This window comes from Oryctolagus cuniculus, chromosome 5, assembly GCF_051225735.1.
Source record: "Oryctolagus cuniculus isolate XC-2025 breed Fujian yellow rabbit chromosome 5, ASM5122573v1, whole genome shotgun sequence".
In the NCBI taxonomy this organism is placed as follows: Eukaryota; Metazoa; Chordata; class Mammalia; order Lagomorpha; family Leporidae; genus Oryctolagus; species Oryctolagus cuniculus.
This window is the reverse complement of record NC_142871.1, coordinates 31,605,410-31,633,269: the sequence shown is the minus strand read 5'-3', so window position 1 is coordinate 31,633,269 and position 27,860 is coordinate 31,605,410. Positions and strand designations below refer to the sequence as shown.

General features: G+C 43.6%; 2 protein-coding genes and 1 long non-coding RNA gene across 5 annotated transcripts in view; 1 reads left to right on the top strand and 2 right to left on the bottom strand.

Moving 5' to 3' along the window:
• Nucleotides 1-25,146, top strand: part of LOC149126456 (uncharacterized) — an 89,715-nt gene extending 64,569 nt beyond the window's left edge. The window contains exons 3-4 of one of the 2 annotated variants that reach the window (XR_016233680.1): nucleotides 14,295-14,357; nucleotides 24,816-25,146. This is a non-coding gene — a long non-coding RNA (uncharacterized LOC149126456). The remainder of the gene's footprint in view (nucleotides 1-14,294; nucleotides 14,358-24,815) is intronic. The other variant, XR_016233681.1, reaches the window with a different exon arrangement.
• Nucleotides 58-13,773, bottom strand: IL22RA2 (interleukin 22 receptor subunit alpha 2). The gene is made up of 5 exons (XM_002714759.6): nucleotides 13,491-13,773; nucleotides 12,120-12,255; nucleotides 9,712-9,890; nucleotides 3,147-3,316; nucleotides 58-1,756 (listed from the first exon to the last, which is right to left on the bottom strand). Exons 1-5 carry the CDS (start codon nucleotides 13,549-13,551, stop codon nucleotides 1,607-1,609), a joined length of 696 nt encoding a protein of 231 aa, XP_002714805.1. The 5' UTR covers nucleotides 13,552-13,773; the 3' UTR covers nucleotides 58-1,606.
• Nucleotides 25,147-25,366: 220 nt separating the features above from the next.
• The window catches only part of IFNGR1 (interferon gamma receptor 1), a 28,663-nt gene continuing 26,169 nt past the window's right edge, over nucleotides 25,367-27,860 (bottom strand). For both annotated transcript variants that reach the window (XM_008263570.5, XM_051854301.3), the window contains exon 7: nucleotides 25,367-26,479. In XM_008263570.5, the coding sequence (XP_008261792.2) occupies nucleotides 25,913-26,479 (567 nt within the window). In that variant the 3' untranslated portion in view covers nucleotides 25,367-25,912. The remainder of the gene's footprint in view (nucleotides 26,480-27,860) is intronic.

Sequence of the window (27,860 nt, the reverse complement as noted above, 5' to 3'; positions counted from 1 at the left end):
GACAGACTTAAACACTGTCATCTTCTTTTGAAAGTCCAAATAACAAGAATTTCAGAATGCAAAGCAAAAACCTTAAAGGGTTTATTGAAATGTATGACAATATTTTATAACACAATCAAGAATGTGGCAATTATAATTTTTCTCAAAGTATTTCATTAGGTGAGCATGCCTACATTTGCCCAAGCATAAGAGAAAAACCCCCAAAATCACACAAAATAAAACATGATACTAATAATGATTATGAAACAACTACACTAAAAAAATCAGACTTCATACTGAATTTCATATACTTAAATGTTGGCCACATCTAATCCCTCCCCTCCCCTGATCAGTGCTCTTAATTCACCCTCTTACCCCTAAAAGGACTAAAGACAAAAAAGGAATGAGCAAAAATAAAAATTAAAAATGACAGTAATTCAAAACCAAGATAAGTGCTAATTTTTTTTCACTCTCTAGGTTTACATCCAAATCAAGGTTTTCTGACCATACAGGAAAGCAATTCTCTACTTCTTGTTCTGTCCCTTATTCTGTTTCCTCATACATTTCTGGATAATTTTTAATCCATTTATTAATACAAGTAGATATAACCAGACATAAAACTATATTGTTCTCATATTTTGGAGTGATTTTCATGATAAATTGCACACCACAAATGTTATCCCATAGTTATGTCCTCCTGAGAAAGACAACAGTAAACATCTATGGACTAAGCCTGAGTGAAGAAGGCAGCTCTCTGTTGATGACACTGAGCCTTGGGACACCAGTCTTTATTGATAAGAGACAGAAGTCATCCAGAGAGCTTTGAGGAGCCAAGAAACCTCCCAAAGTACCCATACTCTGTGGTCCCTTTCCTATAAGGAGATTATGAGGGTGCTACCTGCGAGAGATCCTTTGCCAAGATGTTTGAATAATATTTGTGCCACGGACTTGGAGTGATGGCTTTTTTGTTGCTGAAAAACATTATACTCAATTTTGAGAATATAAAGGAATTCTTCTAAGACAACATTAAAAGCAAGACAAAACCAAAAACAATGAAATGAAGGGAAATTATTTTGGATAGGTTTCCTTTGATAGTTACATGTGGTTGTTGATAATCTTAATCTAGATATTAATCCAGAGATCATAAGAACATTTTTTTCACATAGTGTACTTATTTGCATACAACAGAATTTAAATCAAAATTTTGGTGCATTAAGTGGAAATATTTCACTATAGATATAAAAATGTATTTGTAAATAGAAATGCATGGAAAATATTTGGCTTAAGACTACGGTAGTCTCTCATGGTACTTTTTAAAAATATTTTTTAACATTTTATTAATGCCAACTATTCCTTGGTTCTGAAATTTTTAGTTGGTTATCTTAGAAGAATGGAGATTGCTTTTAGGGATGTTACATTCACAAATGAAAATCTGTATGTCATAGAACCCTGTCGGCGCATTGTTCAAATGAAATATTAAAAAAAAAATGGATAAACACAGAAGGCCCTCAAGCAAAATAGTGAATACTGCTTTAAGAAAAGGTAAGAATAGCCTAAGATCCTTTGAACACAAGCAGTGCGGTTTTCAGAGAGCTGGTGATTCGCACGTGGCAGAGCGCTCCACACTTCACAAAACGCCCACACATCTCTCTCCACTTCTCTGACTTTTTCTGTTTAACATGGGCTGATAGATTTCAGCCACTACACAGTAACCAGAGTGCAGCGGGACATCTGAGATTTCAACGACTCTTTGAGCCCCTTCATAAATCTTTCGTTCCTACAAAGAAAAGAAATCAGATGATAAATGTTTCCAGTGAGCTATCAATTTGCTCTGTTTGTGGTAGAATGTGTAAGTGTAGGTGGTCACAGTAGCAGATGGGAGGTGGTTTCCTGCCCAGTCACAGCCTCCATCCCCAGGTTCCTGGCCTGGTGCAGGAGGGCTCAGGTGAACGTGCAGGTACAACCTGACTTCTCCCTCATGGCTGCTGATTGACACAGCCTCTTTCACGAGAGGAGAAAGGAGTAGATTTGCCAAAATAACTGTAGATGTGAACCATGTGGCCCAAGAGGCAGCAAGTGGGTGAGAGAGGGAGAGAGAGAGAGCAGGAGCCCTTAGCTCTATCTCACTCCCACTTCCCCTTCCTGGTCACTGCATAGTTGGGTGGCGCTTTACTCCTGGCTGCTGGTGAGATTGCTTGTTTTCTCCCTTCCCACCTTTTTGGCATCTCAGTGCCTTTGGAGGAGTTTCTGTTCCTCACTACCAAAAGAGCCCTGCCTTAGAAGGCCGTGGAAAAAGGTACAATTAACCACGGAACCCTGACAAAGGAACTGACCCAAGAGTACGGTGTCATAGCAAAACTGGTCGAGATATTCAACGCTGTGACTCATAACACGAATATTGTATCAGTTAAACCCAATCCAATAGTTACAGCAAATCTTTAGACATGCAGAGAAGACCAAGTGCAGACAAGCTGAGTGACTTAAAGGGCACATTCTCAGACAACACTCACACACAACACACATACTTCTATTCATGCATATACACATCTACATAAATACACATATACACAAATGCAATCACACATCTACACACATACACATGCTGCTACATGCACATACATACTTGTAGATGTATACGCAAGTACATCCACACATACATACACGTCTACACAGATACACACATCTACACATGTACATTCATTTACACAAATCTACATGTGTACATACATTTACACAAATACTTGCACACATCTGCACACATACACATATACACACAAATGTCACCCCCTACACAAACATCTACATATATATGTATATACTTACGTATACATATACACAAATACATGCTCACATATACACGCATCACAAATACACTAATACATCTACATACACCTAGAACTACTTACAGATATACATGTACATACATTAATACAAATACATCCATAAAAACACACACATACTTACATATCCATGTTCACACATATACACATTCACATACATACAATTCTGGTGGTGATGCAAGCAGTTATTTATCAATGATGGAGAACATGAGAAAGAATTTTAGAAAGCTAAGAAAAAATAAGAAGAGACAAAGCAACAACACAGAGGACAATGTTAGTTAAATAAATAGAAGAAAAAATACCTCTTATCCATCTACCCGAACTTACCTTTTTCAGTGAACTGTTAATTATAAAAACACGATATACTAATTCATAGTAATTTTCCACTGATACATTTCTTCCTGTTTGGGCTCTATATGGGAAATCCGGAGCTTGGAGAATAACCAGTGCAGATCCATTAGCTTGGGTTATATTCACCACTGGAGGATCAATTTTTGCTGGAGAAAGAATAGGAAATTTTGACAGGTTATTTATGAATGTATTATTGTGCACATTATGCATATGATGCATCATGATTAAATTCAGAAATCTGGCAAAAATCAAGATGCAGATTCACTGATGACTGGGGCAGCCCAAATATCTGGGGTGTTTCTTCGAAGATACTTCTGTTTGCCGAGGATGGATGCTTTCTGCTTCAGCTTTAAGGCATTGATTAGTCACTTCCACAGTGCTCTGGATTCTTTTAGAAAATTAAACTTATGAAGTTATTTGCAGGGGAAATCTTAGAGAAAGGCCTTCAAGATGTGAAATTCCAAAGCAGCTTTAAGCCCATTTGAAGACATGTCACTATAACATAAATTCAACAGGATCACGTCATATAGTATGAACAACTGGAAGAATCAAAACTGAGAATCTGGTTCAGGCATTTTGTTTCTGATAACCAAGTCATTATTGACTAGGAAATGGGGTTATATAGTCACTTAAATTTTTTACATTTTTTAAATTTATTTAAAAGACAGAAGGGGACACACAACATACAGAGAGAGAGAGAAAGAGAAAGAGAGAGAGGGAGAGAGAGAGGGAGGGAGAGAGAGAGAGAGAGAGAGGTGGAAGAAGGGAGAGAGGGACAGAGATAGCACTCTGATCTGCTGATTTACTCCCCAAATGCCTGCAATGGCCAGGTATGGGCCTCTGTTAGAGTCAGGAGCTAGGAAAACAATTGAGGTCCCCACATGGGTGGCAGGAACCCAATTACAGGAGCCATCACCACCACTTCCCAGGGTCTGGGTTAGCCGGAAGCTGGAGTCATGAGCTGGTACCAGGAATCAAACCTAGGTGCTCTGATGCAGAACACAGTTTTCTCAACCACTAGGGTGAATACTTGCCCTGATAGCTGCTTTAATTGTTCCCATAATCACTGCGGTATTGCTAAGTATGGATTTTATTGTTGTTTTCTTGTCTGGTATTCATTGTAATTTTCAGTTTGTAGATTCATATCTTATCTTATAATTCTTCAAAATTAGGTATTATCTCTGTCTCCTCCTCCCCCCACCCCGCACAAGAGTTCTTCAAAATTTTTATAGAAAAAATGGAATTAATGGGGCCAGCACTGTGCCTTAGTGGGTAAAGCCTCTGCCTGCAGTGCTAGCATCCCACATGGGCGCCAGTTCAAGTCCTGGCTGCTCCATTTCCGATACAGCTCTCTGCAAAGACCTGGGAAAGCAGTAGAAGATGGCCCAAGTACTTGGGGGCCACCTGCATGGGAGATCTGGAAGAAGCTCCAGGCTCCTGGCTTCTGATCAGTGCAGCTCCAGCCACTTGGGGAGTGAACCAGAGGCTAGAAGACCTCAAAAATCTCACGGTGTTTTAATCTGTGTGCCCCTCAACAGTAGGAGCTCTTTCTCTCTTTATTTGTCTCTCTTTCAAACAAATAAATAAAAAGTAGAAAAGAAAATAAAGGAATAGTAAAGAAAAGAAAATAAAATGAGTCCTATCTGAAATCCTGCAATTATTTTTTAATCCAAGAAGTTCTGAGGTCAGATAATATTGAAATCTTATCGAGCTCTTTTAAGTTAAGTGACTTGGGTTCTGTTTTGCTTTGTTTTAAACTTCGCTTTGTTTCCTGATAGATTTCAGGAATCAGAACTTCATAACATCCTGCTGCTCAGAAACAGGCCCCAGGGGAGCCAACTTGGCTCCTTAGCTTGTGTCAAACTCTGGGAACACGCTGTCCTAAGACCCTGGAAGCATATTTTTTAAAACTGGCTTTTCAGAAAGCCTTAGGAGAGATTGGAGGAGAGGACAAAGCTAGAGGGTGAGGAGACAGATGAATGGGCAGGACTCCTAACTGTTGCTTCAAGAATAGCTCTAATTTTGACTGTTGTTTAGAGGAGGTTTCTTATTCTTCTACCAACAAGGTCTTGGAATAAAAAAGATTTTCAACACTGTCCAAGGCTTTTCTTTGAAAGTGAAGCTAGTCATAAAGAAAAAAATGCAAACCCCTCTGAACTTGACACTATACCAATTTACTTTTTCTTTTTTTTTTCTCTCTCTTTTTTTTTTTTTTTTTTTTTTTTTTTTTTTTTTTTGACAGGCAGAGTGGACAGTGAGAGAAAGGGAGACAGGGAGAAAGGTCTTCCTTTACCATTGGTTCACCCTCCAATGGCCGCTGTGGCCGGAGTGCTGCAGCCAGCGCACCGCGCTGATCTGAAACCAGGAGCCAGGTGCTTCTCCTGGTCTCCCATGTGGGTGCAGGGCCCAAGCACTTGGGCCATCCTCCACTGCATTCCCAGGCCACAGCAGAGAGCTGGACTGGAAGAGGAGCAACCAGGACAGAATCCGGCGCCCCAACTGGGACTAGAACCCAGTGTGCTGGCACCACAGGTGGAGGATTAGCCTATTGAGCCGTGGCGCTGGCCCCAATTTACTTTTAAAAGTCATCAATTTATTTATTTCAGAGGCAGAGACACAGAGGAACAGAGAGAGGAGAGCGAGTGAGCACACTATCATCTGTTGGTTCACTTGCCAGGGGCTGGACCAGACTGAAGCCAGGATCCAGAGACTCAATCCAGGTGGCTGCCAAGAGAGGCAGGAACCAAACTAGTTGAGCCATTCCCACTGCCCCCAGAAAGCTGGGATCAGACGCTGGAGCCAGAGATTGAACCCAGGTACTACAATGTGTATCATGGATATTCTAAATGGCTTCTGAACTGCTGGGCCAAATCCCACTCTCACCATTCCAGTGTAGAACAAAGTGACCAATGTCTTTGACTACTTTTACCTGACTGACCTAATGGAGCTGACAGGAGGAGGCTTTGTATGATAAGTAATTTTTAACTTGATCCCATTTCCAGACTGGAGTATGATAATCAAACCACTCTTGCAACTGCCCCTCACGGTGGCCATCAACTTAGTCATGCAAGCTTCTGCTAACTGGAGAGCCAGAAAACACAAACTGAGTTTTCTGAGTTCCACTGTGGTTAGCATTTTGGGCATGATCCAATTAGTTTGTCTCTAACTGGACATGCGCCAGTTAGAAGAGGTTTATGGATGAACTCCTGAGTATTGAGATCCAGAATGTGAACATTTCTGTTTCCATCTGAATGCACCCACTGGAAGGAAGTTTTTAAGAATTCTAGGTGGGGGTGGCATTGTGGTACAGTAGGTTAAGCTGGAGGGCCAGTATGTGTGCTGGCTACCCTGCCTATGCAGCTGGGAGGCAGCACTTGATGGTCCAAGTACTTGGGTTCCTACCACCCACATGGGAAATGTGGGTGGAGTTCCTGGCTCCTGGCTTCTGCTTGGCTTGGCTTTGGCTGTTGCAGGCATTTGGAGAGTGAACTAATGGATAGAAGACAGCTCTCTCTCTGTCTCTTCCTCTTCTGTCAGTCTGCCTTTCCAGTAAGTAAATAAATAAATCTTAAAAAAATATCTAAGTGGGTATGGAGTAGCAAGGGACCTAGAGGAGCCAAAACAATCTTGAAAAAAGGAGAAGAAAGTAGGACCCATATCTCTCATTTTCAAAACTTCCCACAAATAATAGTAATCAAGAGAGTGTGCTACTGGCACAATTGTACGTTGTATAAAATTATACAGTGTATAAAATTGAGTCTGGAGATAAACCATTCTCCTAGGGTCAACTGATTTTCAACAAGATTTTGAGTCACTCAATGACCACAGAATTGTCTTGGTACTGGGAAAACTAGATAGCCACGTGTTAGGGGGAAAAAAAAGACATGGAATCCCTACTTCACACCACACACAAACATGAACTCACAATGGATCCAAAACTTAAACATAAGAGCTAAAACTATAAAACACTTATAAGGAAATGTAATATAAATCTAAGAAAATGTGAATGTGCCACCAAAAGCACAAACAACAACAACAAAATAGACTGGACTTCATTAAAAAGAAAAATTTTTGTGCTTCAAATAATCTCACCAAGAAAGTGAAAAGACAACTCACAGAAACTGATAAAATAATTAAAAATCAAGTTAAAGATAAGGCACTGGTATCCATAATACAAAAGGAATTCATACACCTCAAAAATTCAAAGATAAACAATTCAATGAAAAGAACAGACATGGAGCAGGCATTTGGTCTAATGATTAAGATGCAGGTTATATGCTTTGTCTCATTGCCTGGCTTTGCCCTGACTTTAGCTTCCTGGTATTGCAAATCCTAGGAAGCAATGGCAGTGGATAAAATATTTTCCTTCTGCCACTTACATCAAAGACCTAGATTGAACTTGCAGCTCCTGGTTTTAGACCAGTCCAATCCCAGCCATTGTGGAAAGCCCCACCTTCTCGTCCTCACTTTCACTCTCCCCTTTTCTGCTTATCTATCTAGCTAGCTATCTACTTTCTCTCAAATTAAATTTAAAAAAAAGGGGCAAAGGGTCTGAACAGAATGTAGATTACTGGTTCTTTAGGACTGGGGATCTGGGGTGATGAAGGGATAGGATAGAGGATAGTCAAAGGGTCTGGAGTTTCTTTCTGAAGTGACAAGAATGTTCTAAAATTGACTCAGGGTGATATGTGTACCTATCGGTGAATATCATGAAGCCACTGAATTATATGTGCTATGGATGAACTGTAAGGTGTGTGAATTATTTCAATATAACTATTTATAAAATCCAGGTGGATGCAGTGACAGTCCATTTTCCCCAAGTCCCTAGTAACTGTATGAACTCATGAGCAAAAGCATCATGTAAAAGGGATGGAGGCTATATGGAGACTCAGCAATATCGAATTCCTCTTACCAAGGCTGGGCTGACATTGCTTCCCAGCAAGGAAGACCAAGACTGAACCCCTGATAAGTGTCATCCTCCAGGGGCTCTCATCAGGGTTTTTTGGTCCTTTCCAACAGGGAAGGGACAAAAGCACTAGAATAGACACTCTTCTGGCTATCAATTTTTTCTTCATTACTTCAGTATTTTCATTAACAGATTCCTCTCAAATACATGTACCCAGATGAGTGTGTGCCTTATTCATGAACATGGTACTCCATGGTACATTGTATATAACAACTAAATTAAGTTAATGTGGTAGAAATGAAGCAAGGTCTTGTAGGAGTATTTAGCTGTATCAAATACCTCATCCCTGAAAAATCCCTGGCTTTATTAGAAGGTGAAATGGACAATTGAAAACTCAGTTTGACAGGCAACATGTTGTGGGATGGTATGTGACTGGGTATATGTTCTAGGGCTTTGAACAGTGTATGTTGATATTTCTTGCATACACAGAACTTGCTGGTCTAGTATACAAGAAATGGAAGTGAGGGGGAGCACCATTCATACTCAGGGAATAACTCCTGAAATATTTTGTTTTCTAACTGCTTGAACTTTAATTCTTCTGTGCTGCAACAAAAATCGTTTCAAAGAATTGGAAGTTGGAGATGCCTCTCCACCATTTGGAGCTCCCCAATCCATTGAATCCACAAAGAGAAAATGAAGTTGTTCTGTCTGGGGTGATGAGTTCTGACCACCAAGGGGAAACAGAGTTAGAAGTACCACAAGGGTCAGGTAGAAGGATGCTTTGTGTACTGTGGTGTACTTCCTACAACTTCCATATTCAGTAAGAAAAGTTAGTATAAGATTATGTCAAGATGACACAGGAAAGGCCAAAAGGACTCAAAATTCCTCATGGATGAGTTCAGGTACTGGCTGAAAGGAGAGTGGACACTGAGTTAATAATGGGGGCTGAAGGGTCAGATACTCACTACAGCTTCATGATTAGTAGCAATTATGAAGCTTGCAATAAACACCTATATTTATTTTCTATTCTGTTATTCATATCATTACATGGATACCTTAAGCACCTTTTTTTCTCTTTTTTTATACAAGGTCTATTGGTAATGGTGAATTTTATAATTCATGTCTTAGATTATATTTTTCTGCAATTCTGACTAAACCAGAAGAAGAATAAACATTATTCAGAAATCGATATTGAGAGAGAACTTCAGTTCTCTCCTTTAGAAGGGGGTTAACTAGAAGTTATAATTTCCTCAAAAGAAAAATTCTTCTAGCATGAGTATTTTGGAGAACTTAACCCTCATATTTGGGGAGGTATTGGGCAACACAGCTTCTTTTCTGTTATCTACAAATGCTTGTTTTTAGAAGCTACAGTGTGACCACATGGTAGAGGGAAGGCCCTGCAGTTAGATGTAGCAGAATTTGAATCCTAATTTGCACAAAGCTGACCAAGAGACCTGGCCCCTGCACCTTGGTCTCCTGGGATGCCAGATGAGGGTATTAGAAGCTAAGTCCTGGAGCTGTTGAGGGCATCAAATGAGCTGCTGGTGGATCTCAGTAAGCACAGAGCCGGGTGCCCAGACACACTAGGGTGCCAAGGACAGGAAGAGAAAAGCAGAGAATGTCCAGGGCACTCACTTTCCCACAAGGGCGTGAAGCGCTGTGACATGCCCCAGTCTGAGTGGCTCCCAGGGCAGGCTGCCTGCACTCTCCCGTAATAAGGCTCCTGTAGATGCGAAGTCTCATTGGTCAGGTCACAGAAGAGTTCTCGGATGCCCCAGCAGTCCTGTTTGTCTTTCCATTCACTCTGTCCATACCTGTAGAAGGGAAAAGTCAAAGAGCTGACTTTTTGTTTCTCCAGCCTATTAGGTTTTTGACTTTCTTCTCTTAGTTGTAATAGTTGGGTGGAAACCCACCTTCTAATGCTCATATCAGCACCACTGGGAGAGCCTAGACCATTCTTAAATATCTTTAAAAGCATTGCTTCCTGTTAGCCCAAGCACTCTCTTGCTGATAAATATGCTCAACCCTGACATCCCCTGTAGCCCTCACATAAGCGTTTTAATTTTTTTTACTGCTCATCAGCTTCCATTGTTGAGTTCTCACTCTCCATGTCCTTAGCGCTTCTGAGGGTTCAGCTCCTTGTGGTTTTTCCCCACTTCTCACAGACTTGCTGTTGAGTAATCTGGCTGATTCTGAGAAGCTGCTACCACTTTTCCTCCCAGCTTATGCTTACCCAACACACAGGGTTAGTTCCGTCATCGAGAAATGAGTGGAAGTTGTAGTGGGGGCTCTAAAGGGAGCCCTGTGCCCAGGGGCTGGGCGAGAGGAAGGGTGGTTAGGTGAAGAGGCAGGCAGGTTGAGTCAGCCTGAGATCAGGAGATGGTGTATCAGCCTAAGGGAAAAGTGATGGCCTCACTTCCTTACCTGCTCCACAAGTCAGAGCACATTGCTGCCTGGGAAACAGCAGGAACGGGAAGCTGGGGAGAAAGGTTTCCCCGAGTACTTATTGATGGACTTGGAGTCTGACTTTGTAGCCGTGTAGTGGTGAATGTTGATGATACCTGTATTAGGTTATCTATATGATGGCCACAGTTCCATTGTGTCAAATTAAAGCAGAATTTGGAAACAAATAATTTTAAAAAGAATGTAATTAAGACACACATTTATTTTAAAAAATTGCTAGTTTGGCCCATATCTGCATCTGAGTTTTGGAATTTTTAAAGAAAAAAAAAAAAGCTGAGCTCTATTGTCTTCCATCTCATGTTCCATCTGTATCTCAAACTAGGCCAGAAGAGGAATATCCAAAAAATAAACAAACAAAAAAAACACTCCAGGAAATGTATGTGATGTGTAGAAAAGCCTGCCAGTTTCAAGTTAGGAGTGCCTGTTTCCAGGCAGGGATCCAGGAAAGGATATGATCCTATCTGAGTTTTTGCACCCATCCAACAGGAGTAACCGAAGATCGCACGAGAGGACTGAGCAGTGGCATGTTTGTCTGTGTCCAAGCTTGCAGTATTCATTCCGTTTTGAAAAGCATTTTCAAATCAGTAAAGCCACTCTAAACAACAACTAATTAAAAATATGTTTGCATACTCCTTCCATGTTTGCCACTGCTTTCATCTTAGTTGAGTATTGCTCTGTGCCAAACAAGTTGTTTCCAGCATTCATTCAACAATCAAGTAGAATGTTGCCCTTTTATCCATGGGAGATATAGTCTAAGGTCTTCCATGGATGTCTGTGACCTGGGCATAGGCTATGTTTTTGTCTTATAGATTTGTAACTCTGAAAGTTTCTAAGTTAGGCAATAACTGATAACAAAATAATATAATTATAAACATATGCTGTGATAAAAGTCTTGCCAATGTGTTTTCTTGTTCTCTCAAAATATCTAATCACCCTGTACTCATAATTCTTTCCACCTGTGATAATGTGTGATGAGGCAAAGCATATGGGATGTGATGAAGTGAGGTGTAGCCGTGGTGATACAGTCAGACACTGTGAGAGGATTACTTGAACATAAGCACTGCAATATTGCAGCAATGAAGCTGATAACCCAAACTGTTGTTAAGTGTGGAGCAGGTGGCAACATACACAGTGTGAATGCTCTGGACAGAGGGATGACTCACATCCTGGGCAGGTAGGAGCAGGACTATGTGGGATTTCACCATACTACTCAGAACAGCATGCAACTTCATGATTTCTGGACATCTTTGTTAAACATTTTCAGACCATGGGTAAGTGAAGCTGCTGTGTTGAGAGCCTACCATGTGCCAGGCACTATTGTAGCGCCAAAGGCTGGGCCTTTAAGAATTCAGTGGAAGTCTCTTTAGGCTGAGGTAGCTATTGGCCCCACTGACTGCAAATAGTCTTGCAATTTGGACTTCCTGGACAGCTTTCACCGGTAACAAGTCATTTCTACCCCAGCCTCTGCTTCTTCTCAACCTCTCTGAAAAGGGAAAGTGCTCGTATTTGAACACTCTTGCACTCTAGGATGTGTTACTCCGTGGCCTTCTCTATTGGGGGAGGAAGCTCAATTTACTTACATTTTGTGTTGCACGAAATAGACATTGCTGTTGCCAACACACATCCTCCCAGGCTGCCAGTGCAAAACATTGTGGAAATTTTTGGACTTAAATTGTACCTTCTGAGGCTTCAGAGATCCATGGACTGGCTGAGATCCTAAAATAGTAAGAGAGGGGAAAATATTGAACATTGCTATGGGCACCATTGTTAACAGAAGTTTTCAGTGTGATCAGTGCATCAGGGGTCCCTGCAGCAGCTACTATTAAGTGCAGGTGGTGGAGGTGGAGCCTCAAACTCAACATGTTGAACCTTCAATGACTATGATGCAGAGCCAAGTTTCAGAACAATGTGTGTTAGGCTATAAAAAAAAGTATGCACTACTAAGGCACATTCTGAGAGGTAGCAGGTAAAGGCTCAAGCATTTGGGTTGAGTTCCTGGCTTCTGGGTATTTGGGAAGTAAACCAGTAGGTGAGAGTTAGTTTCTCTCTCTCTCTCTTCTCTCTTTCTCTCTCTCTCCTAAAATAAATTAATACAAACAAAAATAAAAATAGATTTGACAGCCTTCTACCCTATTCCCCAAAGTTGCAGAGAAAGTAAACCTGTTGAAAAAATGTTGTCTTTAGCTCCTTCCCAGATAGTAATAGGCTATGATGACAGAGGTGACAGACCCACACCAAGACCACTTACCTGCCTTCCTAGGAGCCAGTACATAACCACCACTGTTATGCAGAGTCTGCCTGGAATTAATTTGGCTCCCAGAGTTCAGCCCAGCTCTCCAATCCCCTTTCTCAGTTTCTTGCTCAGTCTCCCTATCTTGCCTCCAGGTAGATCTGCCCTTGATGTCCCACTCCTGAATTGCTGTTCTTGTCTGCCTGGCTCTAAGTACTTAAGCACCCTACTGCAGAGGGACACTGCTCTAATCACTTGGCATGTATTAACTCAGTTATCTTCACAGTGACCCACAATCCCCATTCTATAGGTTAGCAAGTTGAGGCATGGGAGTGTTAAGTAAATCACTCAGATTTCCTAGCTAGTAAGTGGCAGAGTTAGAACCCAGATGCTGACAGCTGGTTGAAGTTTAGATACTGGTAACCATGATGCTATAATGTCCCTTGAAGGCAAGCAAAATTCTGCAGAGAGCAGTGGGTGGACAACTGTCCTGTATGAAGCTTCTTGCACACTCAGGAGTGCCTCCTTTGTAGTAGGTACCCATCAAGGACATGCAGAATTATGCAGACTGCAGACAGAACCTAATCCCATGCCTGCTCTGAGCCTTTGGAGACCTAAGAAACCTGAAAATTCGACAAAACCCAGAAAAGTACCACTGCCATTTTTAACATCAGCTCAAATAACAAAGCTAGAAATCATTAAAAAATAACAAGGCGCTTACCTCCTATACCAGTCAGGAAGAAATGGATGAGGAGGCCCAGGAAGCAGTGCTTAGGCATCATGGTCCCAAGTGTGACTGACTGCTCTGGCAGCCAGGGTTTCTTTCAATGGGAAGATGGCTCAGAAGAGGAAACTGAAAAATCCACAGCCCTCTCCTGGGTTCTTCACCTTTGGTTAAGTGGTTCCTTGAAGCAAATTTGTTACTTCATACTAAGAAGGAACTTCAAAATGTTCATGGAAAATGGAATTAAAGATGTTCATTCAGGTGCAAAGCTTTTTTTTTTTTTTTTTTTTGAAATAAAAAAAAATCTAAGAGACCACTGTTGTGGCACAGCAGGTAAGCCACTCCCTATGTCACTGTGGTGCCAACATCCCATTCCTGGAATGCCAGTTCAAGTCCCAGTTGCTCTGTTTCTGATCCAGCTCCTACTAATGCACCTGGGAAAACAGCAGAGATGGTCCAAATGCTTGGGCCCCTGCCATCCACATGGGAGACTCAGATGGCATTTTAGGCTCCTGGCTTTGGTCTGGCCCAGACCTGGCCATTGCAGCCATTTGGGGAGTGAACCAGAGGACAGAAGATCTCTTTCTCACTCTTGCTCTCTGTCACTCTGCCTTTCTGAAAACAAAAACAAAAACAAAAACAAAACAAAACAAGAGAAGAATCCATGTATTTTTAAAAAAAATAATATACGTGAATTTTGAAGGTCTATCATATTATTTTAGGAGTACTATAAAAGTGTAAGAATCACTTCCAAAAGTGTTTGCTGTAAGTCACTTTTATAAAGAAGCTTGCTTTTTCTAGGGCTGTGTTAGCTGTGGAGAAGCAGAAGACCAAGGCTGGGCAGATTGTGCAAGTTGTATGCAGGTGAGTGAATGAAACAACTCAGGAGGCCCTGAGGGTATTTGGCCCAGCAGGCAGAGAGGCTGCCAGTGACTAAGACAGGGTAATTTGAGTGACGTGCTTGCAGCCCCAGATTTAGGACACCTGGCAGTGGCTCAAAGCAGGTGAGGCCTCTTGAGTCTTCCTTTTCCACCCTTTTTGATAGCTCTCCAGAGAACCTTCCTGGTTTGTCTCGTATCCCCTGATATCCTCTAGCTCTGCCCTGGCCACCTGGCTCGTGGTGGTATTGGGCTCCACCTAATGCCTCTTCCTTTTCATTCCTACCCCCTGTTTCCAGCAATGCAAAGAGTTTTGAGCCTATCAAATGAAATGATGGCTTACAAGGAGGAATGTGGGAGATAATCATTTGAGACTGTGTGAGATCTTTTTTCTGTTTCCATTGGAAATTGCATCTCTTCTTGGCCTATGCTTTATTATATCATTTTTCTTACCAAATTGTTTTTAGCCACATGTTTTTAGGGACAATCAATTTATACTTTAAAGCATGAGAAAGTAAAAAAAATACTTTTTGTTGTTATTAAAAAAGAGACTGTGGGGTCAAAAGAGGAAGTGCGTTCTGGTCTCTTTCTTTTTGTGTAGTCTCTTTCAAGTTCTTAGAAGAATAATCCCTTAAGTAAGGAAGAGTGATAGTTCTTGACCATACCTGTCCACCTGTCCATCCATTCATCCATCCAATAACATTTAACAAATATTTGCTTCCCTACCATGAATGAGGTATTGCTCTCAGTTGCAAAGACTTAGCAGCAAGTAAGACAAGATTTTTCTCTTGCCTTCCCAAAGCTTACTTCTAAAGGTGGAGAAGAAAGTGCTATGGCAGCACTGTAACTTCTATTTATCTCCTTATCTGTCTCTTCTTCTTCTTCTTTTTAAACATGTATTTATTTATTTTAAAGTCAGAGTTACAGAGAGGAAGAGAGAGAAAGAAATAGAGAGAGGTATCTTCTATCCACTGGTTCACTCCCCAGATGGCCATAACAGCCAGCACTATGCCAGGCCAAAGCCAGGAGTCAGGTTCATCATCCAGGTCCCCTATGTGGGTGGCAGGGGCCCAAGCACTTGGGCCATCTTCCACTGCTTTCCTGAGGCCATTAGCAGGGAGATGGATTGGAAGTGGAGCAGCTGGGACACAAACTGGTGACCATATGGGATGATAGCATTGCAGTGGCAGCCTAACACACTTTGCCACAATGCTGGTCCATCTTTTTTCTTTAAAAATATTTATTTATTTATAGTTATATATATCTATCTATCTCTATATATCTATCTACCTACAGAGAGAGGGGCGCGGGCGGATAGGGGGAGACAGGCAAAAGTTCCCATCTGCTGGTTCACTCCCCCAAACACGTATGATAGCAGGGATTGGGCTGGGGGCAGACTGGGACTAACTCTGGGACCCTGGAGCTGTACTCAGGTCTCCCATGAATGGAAAGGGCCCAACTACTTAAGCCGCCGTGTTCTGCCTCCCAGGGTGCACGTCAGTAGAAAGCTGGAATTGGGAGTGGAGCCTGGACTCGAACCCAGGCCCTCTGATAGGAGACGCTGGTATCTTAACTGACATTGTAACTGCTAGGCTAAATGCCCATCCTTATCTTCTGCTTCTTAAATAAGAGACAAACATTTTCAAAAGCTTGCTTGCCAAACCACTTTGCTGCCTGCTCCTAACCACAATGATTAGCCAAGACCAGACATGTAGCTGGCAGGGGGCATGCAGAAGAGCTAAGTGCTGCCGATGTGGAGGAGGCCGAGTCTGCAAGACAGCACGAGGGACGACCTCCTGTGCAGAGAAGCAAGCAGAGGGGAAGTTGTTCTCTCAAGGGCAGAAGCCACACTCCTGCATCTCCAACTCCATGTCCCAGCATCTGTAGACAATGATTCTAGATACTTGGTTGCCTGAGATTCAGAGGCCTTGAGTGGAGCTGAGGCCATGCAGGGAAAACCTCGTTTGTGGTCCAAGTGCCTTAGGGCAGAGACTGGAAGCCAGAAGGCCAGGCCACCACCGACATCACATAGCCAATTCCGCAGTTCTGTGAGGACAGCTGTGTGACGTGCTTTTTGGAGCCAGAGCCACATGGAGAGGGTCATGAAGAGATCACCAGAGCTTCCAGTGCCTACCTGCTGCATCAAACTTCAGAATCCAGCCTCCTTATCTCCACCACATGAAGTTTTCCTTGCTTCTAAGGAAACTCAAGCTTTTAAAGAAGAAACGTGCAGCATTTCACTTTCCTGGTATTCCATCCCTTCTAGACTTCTTGGCCTCCTCTTTCACTTACTTGCTGATGTTGCCCCCTGAACTCTAGGCTTTGCATAAATGGGGGGTGATAATCTGGTGTGGAACTGCTGGTTTGCATGATCTTCAACACCAGTAGATCTTGTCTTGAAGTGAGCTAATTGCATCAAGTTCCAGGTAGAAAAAAAGAAAAGAAAGAAAATATTCTAATTCAAGGTTTTATATATAGAACATCAGAAAATAAAATTGAAGTTTCTACTGACACTGTAGAACAAATAAGGAGAAATTAGGGAGAAAGGGGAAGACTATATGACAGTTAAGGACTGAACTTTCCAAAGATGTGAGCTTTTGTGTTGTGTTAAATTTCAGAAAGCAAACTGGGCCTGTCACCATGCAATGTGCTCCTTAATTGTGTAATATCACATCCTGTGTGAAAGCCAGCACTGCCAACAATGCCTCAGGGTAGATGAAAAGATAAAATAGATTTTTATTTTCCCACCAATTTGGAAGAGGAAGAATTTGTACATAATGGTGTCAAATGAAATGCCATTTGGTTTGAGAAGAAAGAAAATCATAGTTAATGAAGTCTCTGTCTTGCAGTAGTCATGAAATGCAGGCTCCAGACTCATTCTCTGCCTTCGGTTCCCTGCCCTCCTTCCCCCAGCTCCCTCCTCTCAGCAGGGACCTTGACCCTGACAGTGGATGCCTCCAATGATTGGGTCTGCTGAACACTTGACCTCAGGCAGATAGGATTCTTTTTCCTTCCTCCTTGTGACTTCCAGCCAACCAAAAATTTATCTAAGCAAGATATTTTTTTTATTTGACAGGTAGAGTTAGACAGTGAGAGAGAGACAGAGAGAAAGGTCTTCCTTCCATTGGTTCACCCCCCAAATGGCTGCCATGGCTGGAGTGCTGCACCAATCCGAAGACAGGAGCCAGGTGCTTCCTCCTGGTCTCCCATGCGGATGCAGGTGCCCAAGCACTTAGGCCATCCTTCACTGCCTTCCCGGGCCACAGCAGAGAGCCCGGGACTAGAACCTAACGCCCATATGGGATGCTGGCGCCGCAGGCGGATAATTAACCAAGTGAGTCATGGCGCCGGCCTGGCATAATTTTTGTTTTTAGGTGTGACATGGGATTTGGGTCACGATTTTTATGTTTTTAGAGATGCGTATTGGAGTACCATAGGTGAAGTAGCATACTGTCTGGGATGTGTTTTGAAATAAAAGCTGGGGTTAGGGAAGGGGTGACTGGCCACAAGATGACAACTGTTGAAATGGGAATTGCTCACACGGAGGCCCATTGAACTGTCTGTGTTTGTATATATTTAACTTTTCATAGCAAAAGACAAAAGATGTTAAAACTTCATCCAGGGACAAGTGTTGGGTGCAGATGTGAAGACACTGCTGGGGATACTTGCAACCGATATCTAAGTGCCTGGGTTCAAGTCCCTGCTCTGCTTCCAATTCCAGCTTCCTACTGATGCACACGCTGGGAGGCAGCAGGTGATGGCTCAAGTACTTGAATCCTGGCCATCTGTGTGGGAGACCCTGCCCTGCGTAGGTTTACGGGCTGGCCGGCCTACCTGCCTGCCTGCCTTCCTCCCTCCCTCCTTTCTAGTGTATATTATGTTTTTGTGTGTCTATCTCTCTACTTTTTAAATAAATGAAAAAATGAAGTAAAAAATATTTTAAAAAGCTTTATCTGTGAGATGCATTTTTTTTTTGTTTGACAGGCAGAGTCAGACAGTGAGAGAGAGAGAGAGAGACAGAGAGAAAGGTCTTCCTTTCTGTTGGTTCACCCCCCAAAGGCCGCTATGGCCAGCGCGCTACGCTGATCCGAAGATAGGAGTCAGGTGCTTCCTCCTGGTCTCCCATGCAGGTGCAGGGCCCAAGCACCTGGGCCATTCTCCACTGCCTTCCAGGGCCACAGCATAGAGCTGGACTGGAAGAGAGAAGCAACCGGGACAGGATCCGGCACCCCAATCGGGACTAGAACCCGGGGTGCCAGTGCTGCAGGTGGAGGATTAGCCAAGTGAGCCGCGGCGCCGGCCTGTGAGATGCATTTTTAGAAACTCATTTTGGGGGCCAGCGCAGTGGCTCACTTGGTTAATCTTCCACTTGCAGTGGCGGCATCCCATATGGGCGATGGGTTCTAGTCCCGGTTGCTCCTTTTCCAGTCCAGCTCTCTGCTGTGGCCCGGGAGGGCAGTGGAGGATGGCCCAAGTGCTTGGGCCCCTGCACCCGCATGGGAGACCAGGAAGAAGCACCTGGCCCCTGGCTTCGGATCGGTGCAGTGCGCTGGCCGTAGCGGCCATTTGGGGAGTGAACCAATGGAGGGAAGACCTTTCTCTCTGTGTCTCTCTGTCTATAACTCTACCTGTCAAATTAAAAAAAAATGCATTTTGACCATTGTAATGCCTTTTTAATGGTAACAATATCCACAAGATCTAGTAATTGTGCTGTCCTATGATCCTCACATGCATTATTATAGCTAGTCCTCCCAACAGGCAGAGCTTGGTGTCATTATCCCCATATCACAGATGGAGAGACTGAGGCACAAGAGGTGAAGACAACTACTCCAAGACTCTCTAGCCAGGGGTGACAAAATGAGGTGTGGAAGCAGGTCTGGCTAACCTTAGCATCCGGGGAATATTATAAAATCTCTGATGTTACTCTTTACTTTTTAAAAAAGATGTATTTATTAGAAAAGCAGACTGACGGTGGGAGGTGGGGGAAGAGAAGGAGAGACAGAGAGACCCTCCATCCCTGGTCCACTCCCCAAATGCTGTCAATGGCTGGGCTTGGCCAGCCAGAAGCCAGGAGCCCAGAACTCCATCTAGGTCTCCCATAAGGGTGGCAGGGGCCCAAGCACTTAGGCCATTTTCTGCTGCTTTCCCAGGTGCACTAGCAGGGAACTGGATCAAACTGGTGCTCTGATAAGGGATACTGACGTCACAAGGGGCCACTTAACCACCTGCGTCCCAATGCAGGCCCCTATTCTTGTCTTTTCATTATTATTATTATTATTTATTTATTTATTTATTTATTTGAAAGACAGAGTTACAGAGAGAGGTAGAGCCAGAGAGAGAGGTCTTCCATCCGCTGGTTCACTCCCCAAATGACCACAACAGCCAGAGCTGAGCTGATCTGAAGCCAGGAGCCAGGATCTTTGTCCAGGTCTCCCACACGGGTGCAGGGGCCCAAAGACTTGGGCCATTTTCTACTGCTTTCCCAGGCCATAGCAGAGAGCTGGATTGGAAGAGGAGCAGCCGAGACACAAACCGGCGCCCATGTGGGATGCCGGTGCTGTAGGCTGGGGCTTTAACCCACTGTGCCACAGCGCCAGCCCCAGCCCCCTATTCTTCACTTACAAGATTCATACCATCAAGGGACAGAATGATCTCAAAGAACAGTAGGCTGTTCACCACTGTAGTTATGTACGTACTTAAACAAATGCTCACTGGACATCCACTGGGTGCCAGCCCTGGCTGGTGTCAGGGATGCAGAGAGGAAAAGGCCAGCAGAGCCAGCCGTCCTGGAGCCCACATCAGTTCCTTCAGCCAGATCTTAGAAGCAAAGAGCCACCTGTTCCTTATGCTCCTACAGAGAAATGTTTACAGACTGGGGTGGAGTATTATGTGGTCAGTGTTTATCGTGGAAAGGAGTCTGAACCAGGCCCTTTCCCTCAGCCATGATTTAGCGAGCAGATGAGCATCTTTAAGATTCATTACAGGGGTGGGTGTTTGGCCCAGCCGTGGAGACACTGATTAGGATGCCTGTGTAGTGGAGAGCCTGTGTTAAATTCCCGACTCCAGCTTGAGACTCTGGTTTCCTGTTAATGCACACCCTGAGAGGTAGCACTGATGGCTCAAGGAATTGGGCTCCTGCCACATATAGGGGAGACCCGGGTTGAGTTCTGGGATCCCAATTTAGCTCTGGAGTAGCCCTTGGCTCTGTTGCAGGCACTTATGGGCTGAATCCACATATGGGAGTGTTTCTCTCTCTCTCTCTCTCTCTCTCTCTCTCTCTCTCTTCCCTTCCCTTCCCTCCCTCCCTCCCTCCCACCCAGCTACCCAGAGCTGCCGGGAAGTTTCCCGTACATGTGAGCAGGAATCAAGCTGGAATCAAGATGTGTGGAAGGGCAGGGTTCTCCACAGGTCCTTGTCTGGTTCTTTTCTAGATCCTACAGGAGGGATGTTGAAATAATGGGAAATCAGCAATTTTACAGACAGCATAGGTGGTTGAGGTAAAACCAATTCATTGAACTTGGCAAGCTGTTAATGCTGTTTTTTTGCTTTTGCTTTTGTTTTGGTCTAGTTCTTTTGCCATCTACAATGCCATTGCTTTGTTCTATATATTTTATTGATTTCTGGTCAGTTCTGGCTTGCATGAGTTTCTGTAATACTGCAGAAGTTTTCAAATTTTCTAGAATCACAGAAACAGAAATGTTTCTTTAATATGTTAGACAAATGATATAATAATATACGCTATATATAAAAAGTGCATATATGTGTCAAATAAATTATATTTTTAAAAGATTTTATTTATTTTTTTTGAGAGGTAGAGTTACAGACAGAGAGATCTTACATCCACTGGTTCACTCGTCGAATGGCTGCAATGGCTGGAGCTGGGTTAATCTGAAGCCGGGAACCAGGAGTTTCTTCTGGGTCTCCTACATGGGTGTAGGGATCCAAGCAATTGGGCCATCTTCCACTGCTTTCCATGCCATAGCAGAGAGCTGGATCAGAAGAGAAGCAGCTGGGAAATGAACTGGCATCCATATGGGATGCCAGCACCACAGGCCGGACACTTAGCCTATTATGCCATACCACCAGCCCCAATAAATTGTTTTTATAAATATTTTTATTTTATAAACATGCAGAGAAATTTACTTATATATGCTTATTTATAATTCTATAAAACATGATAAAGGAGCCAAACGGATATGGACAGATGTCAGAGGTGGCGATGGAGACGATCTGTTTAGCCAACAGAAGTTTACTGAGCCCTTACTCTGTGCCAGGCACTGTCCTAGGTGCTGGCAATATGACCATGGCTTAGATAAGTTTTTGTCCTCATTGCGCTGACATCTCAGAGTTCCTGGGGAACCAGGAGGCAGATGATAAAGCAGCAGACACAGCACCCTGTGTCAGGTGATGATCAAATGCTATGGAGGCAAGGTCCAGGGGAAGAGAGGGTGGTAGGAAGTTGCCGCTGCCAGTAGGTGTGAGGAAAAGCTTTGCTGTCCAGGAACTTGGGAGCTGGGCACTGAGCTGGGCCCTGAGCTGGGTGGGGCAGGGAGCCAGGTGGAAGGATGTCCAAGCAGATGGCCCAGCAAAGCCTCTGCTCCTGACTGCAGCTTCCTTTTAGTGTGCACACTGAGAGCCAGAGGGGGATAACCATGTGGGACACCTGGATTGTATTCCCAGATGCTGGCTTTGGGTTGGCCCAACACTAGGCATGGCAGGTGTTTGGGTGAGAGAGCTCACCAGTGGGTGAGAGAGCTCTGTGTCCTTCACCCACTCTCTCTTCTCCTCCCTCTCTAATAAAAAAACCCGCAAAATCTTCGTAGTAGTTAATATGGTATTGTGTATGTGGGGGAAACCAATGAGGTAGCACAGGTGAAGCCCTCGGCAGGGCACCTGGCACACAGTAATGACTCAGTATATGTTGGTTGTTATTTCTTTCTCAGCTCCCAGATTACAGAGCTTTCTTTTTTTTTAAATTTTTTTATTTTTATTTTTTGACAGGCAGAGTGGACAGAGAGAGAGAGACAGAAAGGTCTTCCTTTGCCGTTGGTTCACCCTCCAATGGCCGCTGCAGCCGGTGTGCTGTGGCCAGCGCATCCCACTGATCCGAAGGCAGGAGCCAGGTGCTTTTCCTGGTCTCCCATGCGGGTGCAGGGGCCCAAGCAGTTGGGCCATCCTCCACTGCCCTCGCTGGCCACAGCAGAGAGCTGGCCTGGAAGAGGGGCAACCGGGACGGAATCCGGCGCCCCGACCGGGACTAGAATCCGGTGTGCCGGCGCCGCAAAGGCGGAGGATTAGCCTAGTGAGCCGCAGCGCCGGCCTAGATTACAGAGCTTTCTAGAGAATCTCAGAGCATCTCCCAAACCCAAGCATTTCCCTTTAATAAGGAACTCAGTACTGTTTAGCAACCTTTCACCATCTCAGCGGCATAGACAATCATCAGATGCTAACCTCTGACTTTATCTTTCCTTATCTGCTTCACTCCCTCATCCTCCCCTTTAGTTTTTAGCTATCTCCAAAATGTTTCTATTTGGTTTATCTCGAAGCACAAATTAAGCACCCAGGAAAGCATTTTCTACCCTAAGCTCTCACTGCCACCAAACATGAGAACAGTGAATGTGGGCTGCTGAGATTTATTAGGAAAAGCGTGAAAGGCACAATCATCAGCCTCCACTCCCTGGGCAAGCGACTTAACTTGCTGAGCCTGTTTGTTCATTCACACTCATTCATTCCCCATGGGCAGCTCCCTTAGAAAGGGGTGAGAAGAGTTCTAGCTTCAGAAAGTGGGAGCACAGAAGGGCAAAACATAGAGAAGTATTAATTAATGCTCATAAATTAAGCTTATTTGGAAATATGGTCTCTTGGTACCTGCAAGGGATGTGTTCTTGGGTCCCTCTCAGATACTAATGTCCAGGGGTTCTCTAATGCCTTATATGAAATGGTGTACTATTAGCACTTGGCCTATATACATCTCTAGACTACTTGTAGCACCTAATACAATGTAAATGCTTTGTTAATAGCTGCTATATTATATTGTTTAAGGAATAATCACAAAGAAAAAAGTCTATGTATGCTCAGCACAGATGCAATTTTTTTCAATTATTTTTGATCTTTAGTTGGTTGAACCCTGGGATACCTGCACATATAGATGGCCAATTGCAATGTCTTTGCAGAGATCAAGTTAAATAAGATGGGGTCATACTGGATTAGAGTAGGCTCTCATCCACTGACTCATTTCCTGATAGAGACTTGGACACCAAGAAAAATAGGGAAGAAAGCCACATGACAAAAGAGGCCAGAAGGATACAGCTACAAATCAAGGAACGCCAAGGATGACCAGCCGACCCCAGGAGCTGGAAGCAAGCACTTGTTCCCTCCCCTGGAGCTTTCAGATAGAATCTGGCCATACCCAAATCTTGATTTCAGATTTCTGGTCTCCAGTGGTGAGAGAATACAGTTCTGTTGTTTGAAGTCATCCATTTGTTGTAATTTTTTTTATGGTGGCTACAGGAAACTGAAAGTAACAGACAAATCCCTACCTCATTCATATATGAACAAAAATCTGGATAGGAAAAACATTAAATGTAAAATGAAACCATAATCTCAAAATATCAGAAGAAAATGTGGATGAAAATTGGTATCTTCTTGGTATCTATGTTCCTTAAGAACATAAGGAAATGATGAATAAAATAAAACATTCAATGCAAGATATTATAAAATTAACATGTCTCTTGTGGACATTCAGGAAGACATAAGCAGCCCAGAAAGAAATGGACAAAGGACAGGATTAGTCAAGTCACGGAGGAAGGAGAATTACCTAGTATTGAAAACACACACACCGCGGCTGATGAGTAAAGAAGCATCAAGGCATTTTCCCAGTAAGACTGGTGTCAGCGCGGGTTAGCTGGGGCAGAACAGGTACTTCATTCGCATCTGGCAGAACACTCTGGCACAGTCCTCTTGGGTGGCAGCAGCTACTACCCTATCCTTGGCATTCCAATTCTTTTCATGTTTACTTTTTTCCCTATTGTAACTCATATACTTTTCATTAAAAGGGAGATTATTCTATCAAAGAGAAAGTTCTTTATGGGTTGTGATACATACTAGAATGTTGGCTTGAAACGTTAACTCCAAAAATACCTCCAAAACGAGAAAGACAGTTACACTGCAAATGACGTCAGTGTTGACTGCTTTTTATTTCCACTGGTAAGATAAAATTGGCACCTGATTTTCATTTCAATTCTTCAGTAAGGAGAAATACATTTTCATGGCTTATTTTCTAATTTACTCATTAAATTATATTAAAATTTGTTTTGCCTACAAACTCACATGTAGGATTCATGTGAGTCCTATCCTAATCCTTCTATCCTCTTAATAATTCCAAGAACTATTGTAAAACAGGTATTAACTCTTGGCTTGCCTTTCACTGGGATTCTCTTTTCAGACCACACACCTGTCAAAACTCCTCCAGGGACCTGCACTGTAGTGCAGTAGGCTAAGCCGCTGCCTGCAGCACCAGCATCTCATATGGGTGTCAGTTTGAGTCCTGGCTGTTCCTCTTCCAATCCAGCTCTTTGCTAATGGCCTGGGAAAGCAGTGAAAGATGGCCCAAGTGCTTAGGCTCCTGCATCCATGTGGGACCCAGAAGAAGCTCCTGGCTCCTGGCTTTGATCATCCCAGCTCTAGCCGTTGTGGCGACTTGGGGAGTGAACCAGTGGATGGAAGACCTCTCTCTCTCTCTCTGTGTCTCCCTCTCTCTATAACTCTGCCTCCCAAATAAGTAAATATATTAAAAAAAAAAAAAAACCTCCTCCATCCATTCCTGTGTATCTGATCCCCACCTTTATTTCAAAGACTCCTGAATCCACAAAGATTAGATATGAACACTTGAGAAAATAATTCTATAGGATGAAGGCATGGAAACAAACATTGGAGAAAAACTATTCTAGTCAGCTTTGAAAGACTGCCTGAATGTGAAGTAAACAAACACAAAAATAAGTTTTAGAATTTTTTATTTAACAATCTCTAGACATTCCATAAAAATATATACATGTTCCTCTTTACATCCTCTATTAGTTTGCATTTGAAACCCAGTTTTGAAAAGCTTTCAGGATTTCTTCCGAAATTAGTCATCTGAAAATACTACAAATGTACATGTACAAAGCCGAATCCCATGTCGAGGCACAGAGACTGAAAGCTCCCACTGTCTCTTCACACGGTGAGAAAGGACCCTGGGACATGACCTCCAGGGGTACAGGGGTCCTGGAGCACGTTCACGGTTAGTGCAAACTCATCTAGGGAGGAAGGCTCGGAAGCGATAGTGGCGATTTTTCTAAACAGTGTCTGTAGTTTGCAGACCATATGGGACAGTGCACAACAGAATGCTTACATATTTCTCCAAAGCCAAACAGGCCGTTTGGTTAACAAGGACTAAGATACAGTTTCTGAGTTCATTTTTTTTTTTTTTTTGGTCAAGAAATCGAAGCAGAGACACTGTCCAGGAAAGCCAGGTCCTTCAGAGCTGGTGTGTCTTCACGGATCTTACGAGGATTCTTTGGCATCTGTTGCGAGTCTGTAACCAATCAAGGCCTCCTTAGGATGCTCTCCCACAAGCAGGTCCACCATCACATGTGGTTTGTCGTAGCCAAAGGAGCTTGGGCCGTTTCTCAGTGGTAGGGCCTCTTGTCCTTGCGGCTTTATTTCAGGTTTATGATTTGTGGGGAACTCTGAGTCTGACAGACTCCCTGACCCCGCAAGGCCACTGTCAGAGGCATTTCGGGAGTGATACGAGTTCAAGGCGACGCTGTTGGCTGCAGACAGGTCGCTACCTGAATGGAAAGAATTTTCTCTCTCTGGTGGAGTCAGGGGCCTGGCAGGGGCCACATCCGAAGCCACCTCCTCCACAGCCACCACTTCAGCAAGGTCTCCCGTGTGCCCAGCTGATCCTGGGCAGTCTGCTCCGTGCGGGCCCGGCCCTTCCTCTGGGGACAGCTGCTCTTCACAGAGCACCTTCTCGTCTTCCGGGACCAACGGCTGGCAGGAGGTGACAACCGACATGTATTTTGAGTCTGGTTTCGTCTCCGATGTGGCGTTTCTGACCACAAAGAGCTAAGGGTAGAGAAATCAATTGGAGAGAATAAATTGTTAACCTTCAGCAGATCAGCCAGCAGTAAATTTAGAGTAACATTTCTGAATGCCAAGTCTTGTTTTTTTTAATGAAAAGAACCAGATTAAGATCAAAAACTAAGTTTTAGGATTTTTAAGAGTGATTCAGTGTCTCACCAACAGGTGTTGCTTTTCATATATGACCTGGCACGTGGATGCATGTTATATTTGTAATGGAAGCACAATTACTTGTTTTTATACACTGTTTTCATTATCTGTCTACATGATTGTCATTTTTGGTGGCTGATCTTATTTCTTTACACTGATAATTTCTTCAATAGATATTAATGTGTTCCAATGTTTACTAGTTACAGAATGTGCTGAATATTTCATGCCATTGTAAAATGCCTTTCCCAGAATGAACTTTCCAGAGTGCAGGAACGGCAAAGGGCCCGCGCACGGCTGGCACTATCACACTGTGTGCGCATGTATGATCATCTTCCCCCAGGCTACATTCACACCGGGTCACACGAGCCATACTCCTGCTGGCACTACTAATAGTGTGAGTTTGCCTTCTCTAGTGAGTGTAAAACTGTATACTGTGAGGTGGCTTCATGTGCAACTCCCAGCAAGGCTGTTACCATTCATACATGAATTGCTTGTTAACTGCTGGCAGTTCTCATCCACTTAAAGACAATGCTTTTACAGCAAATTTCACTGCACCCTTTGAACCTCATAGATACTATCCTTGCCATATTTGATTCAAATAATTATCGTTCTGTCACCTTTGAAATGTCAGACATTAAAATGTCAGACTCCTGTGTCAGTCTCATTTTTGGCCATTTTCCCCTCTATCCTCCAACCATAATAAAGCATTTCTGGCTGGCGCCATGGCTCACTAGGCTAATCCTCCACCTGCGGCGCCGGCACACCGGGTTCTAGTTCCAGTCGGGGTGCCAGATTCTGTCCCAGTTGCCCCTCTTCCAGGCCAGCTCTCTGCTGTGGCCAGGGAGTGCAGTGGAGGATGGCCCAAGTGCTTGGGCCCTGCACCCCATGGGAGACCAGGAGAAGCACCTGGCTCCTGGCTTTGGATCAGCGCAGTGCACTGGCCATGGCGGCCACTGGAGGGTGAACCAATGGCAAAGGAAGACCTTTCTCTCTGTCTCTCTCTCACTGTCCACTCTGCCTGTCCAAAAAAAAAAAAAGCATTTCTGTGTTTGCAGATCTTCAAAAGTCACACTGTATGGGCTCTGAGCCTGAGCATACACTGTCCCTCAGCACCTGAACAAACTCCTGGCTGTCCCTCAAGCCTGACCCAACATCATCGCCTCTGGAAAAGCCACGACCTCCCTCCTCACCCTCACCACGTCTTTACTGGCTCCGA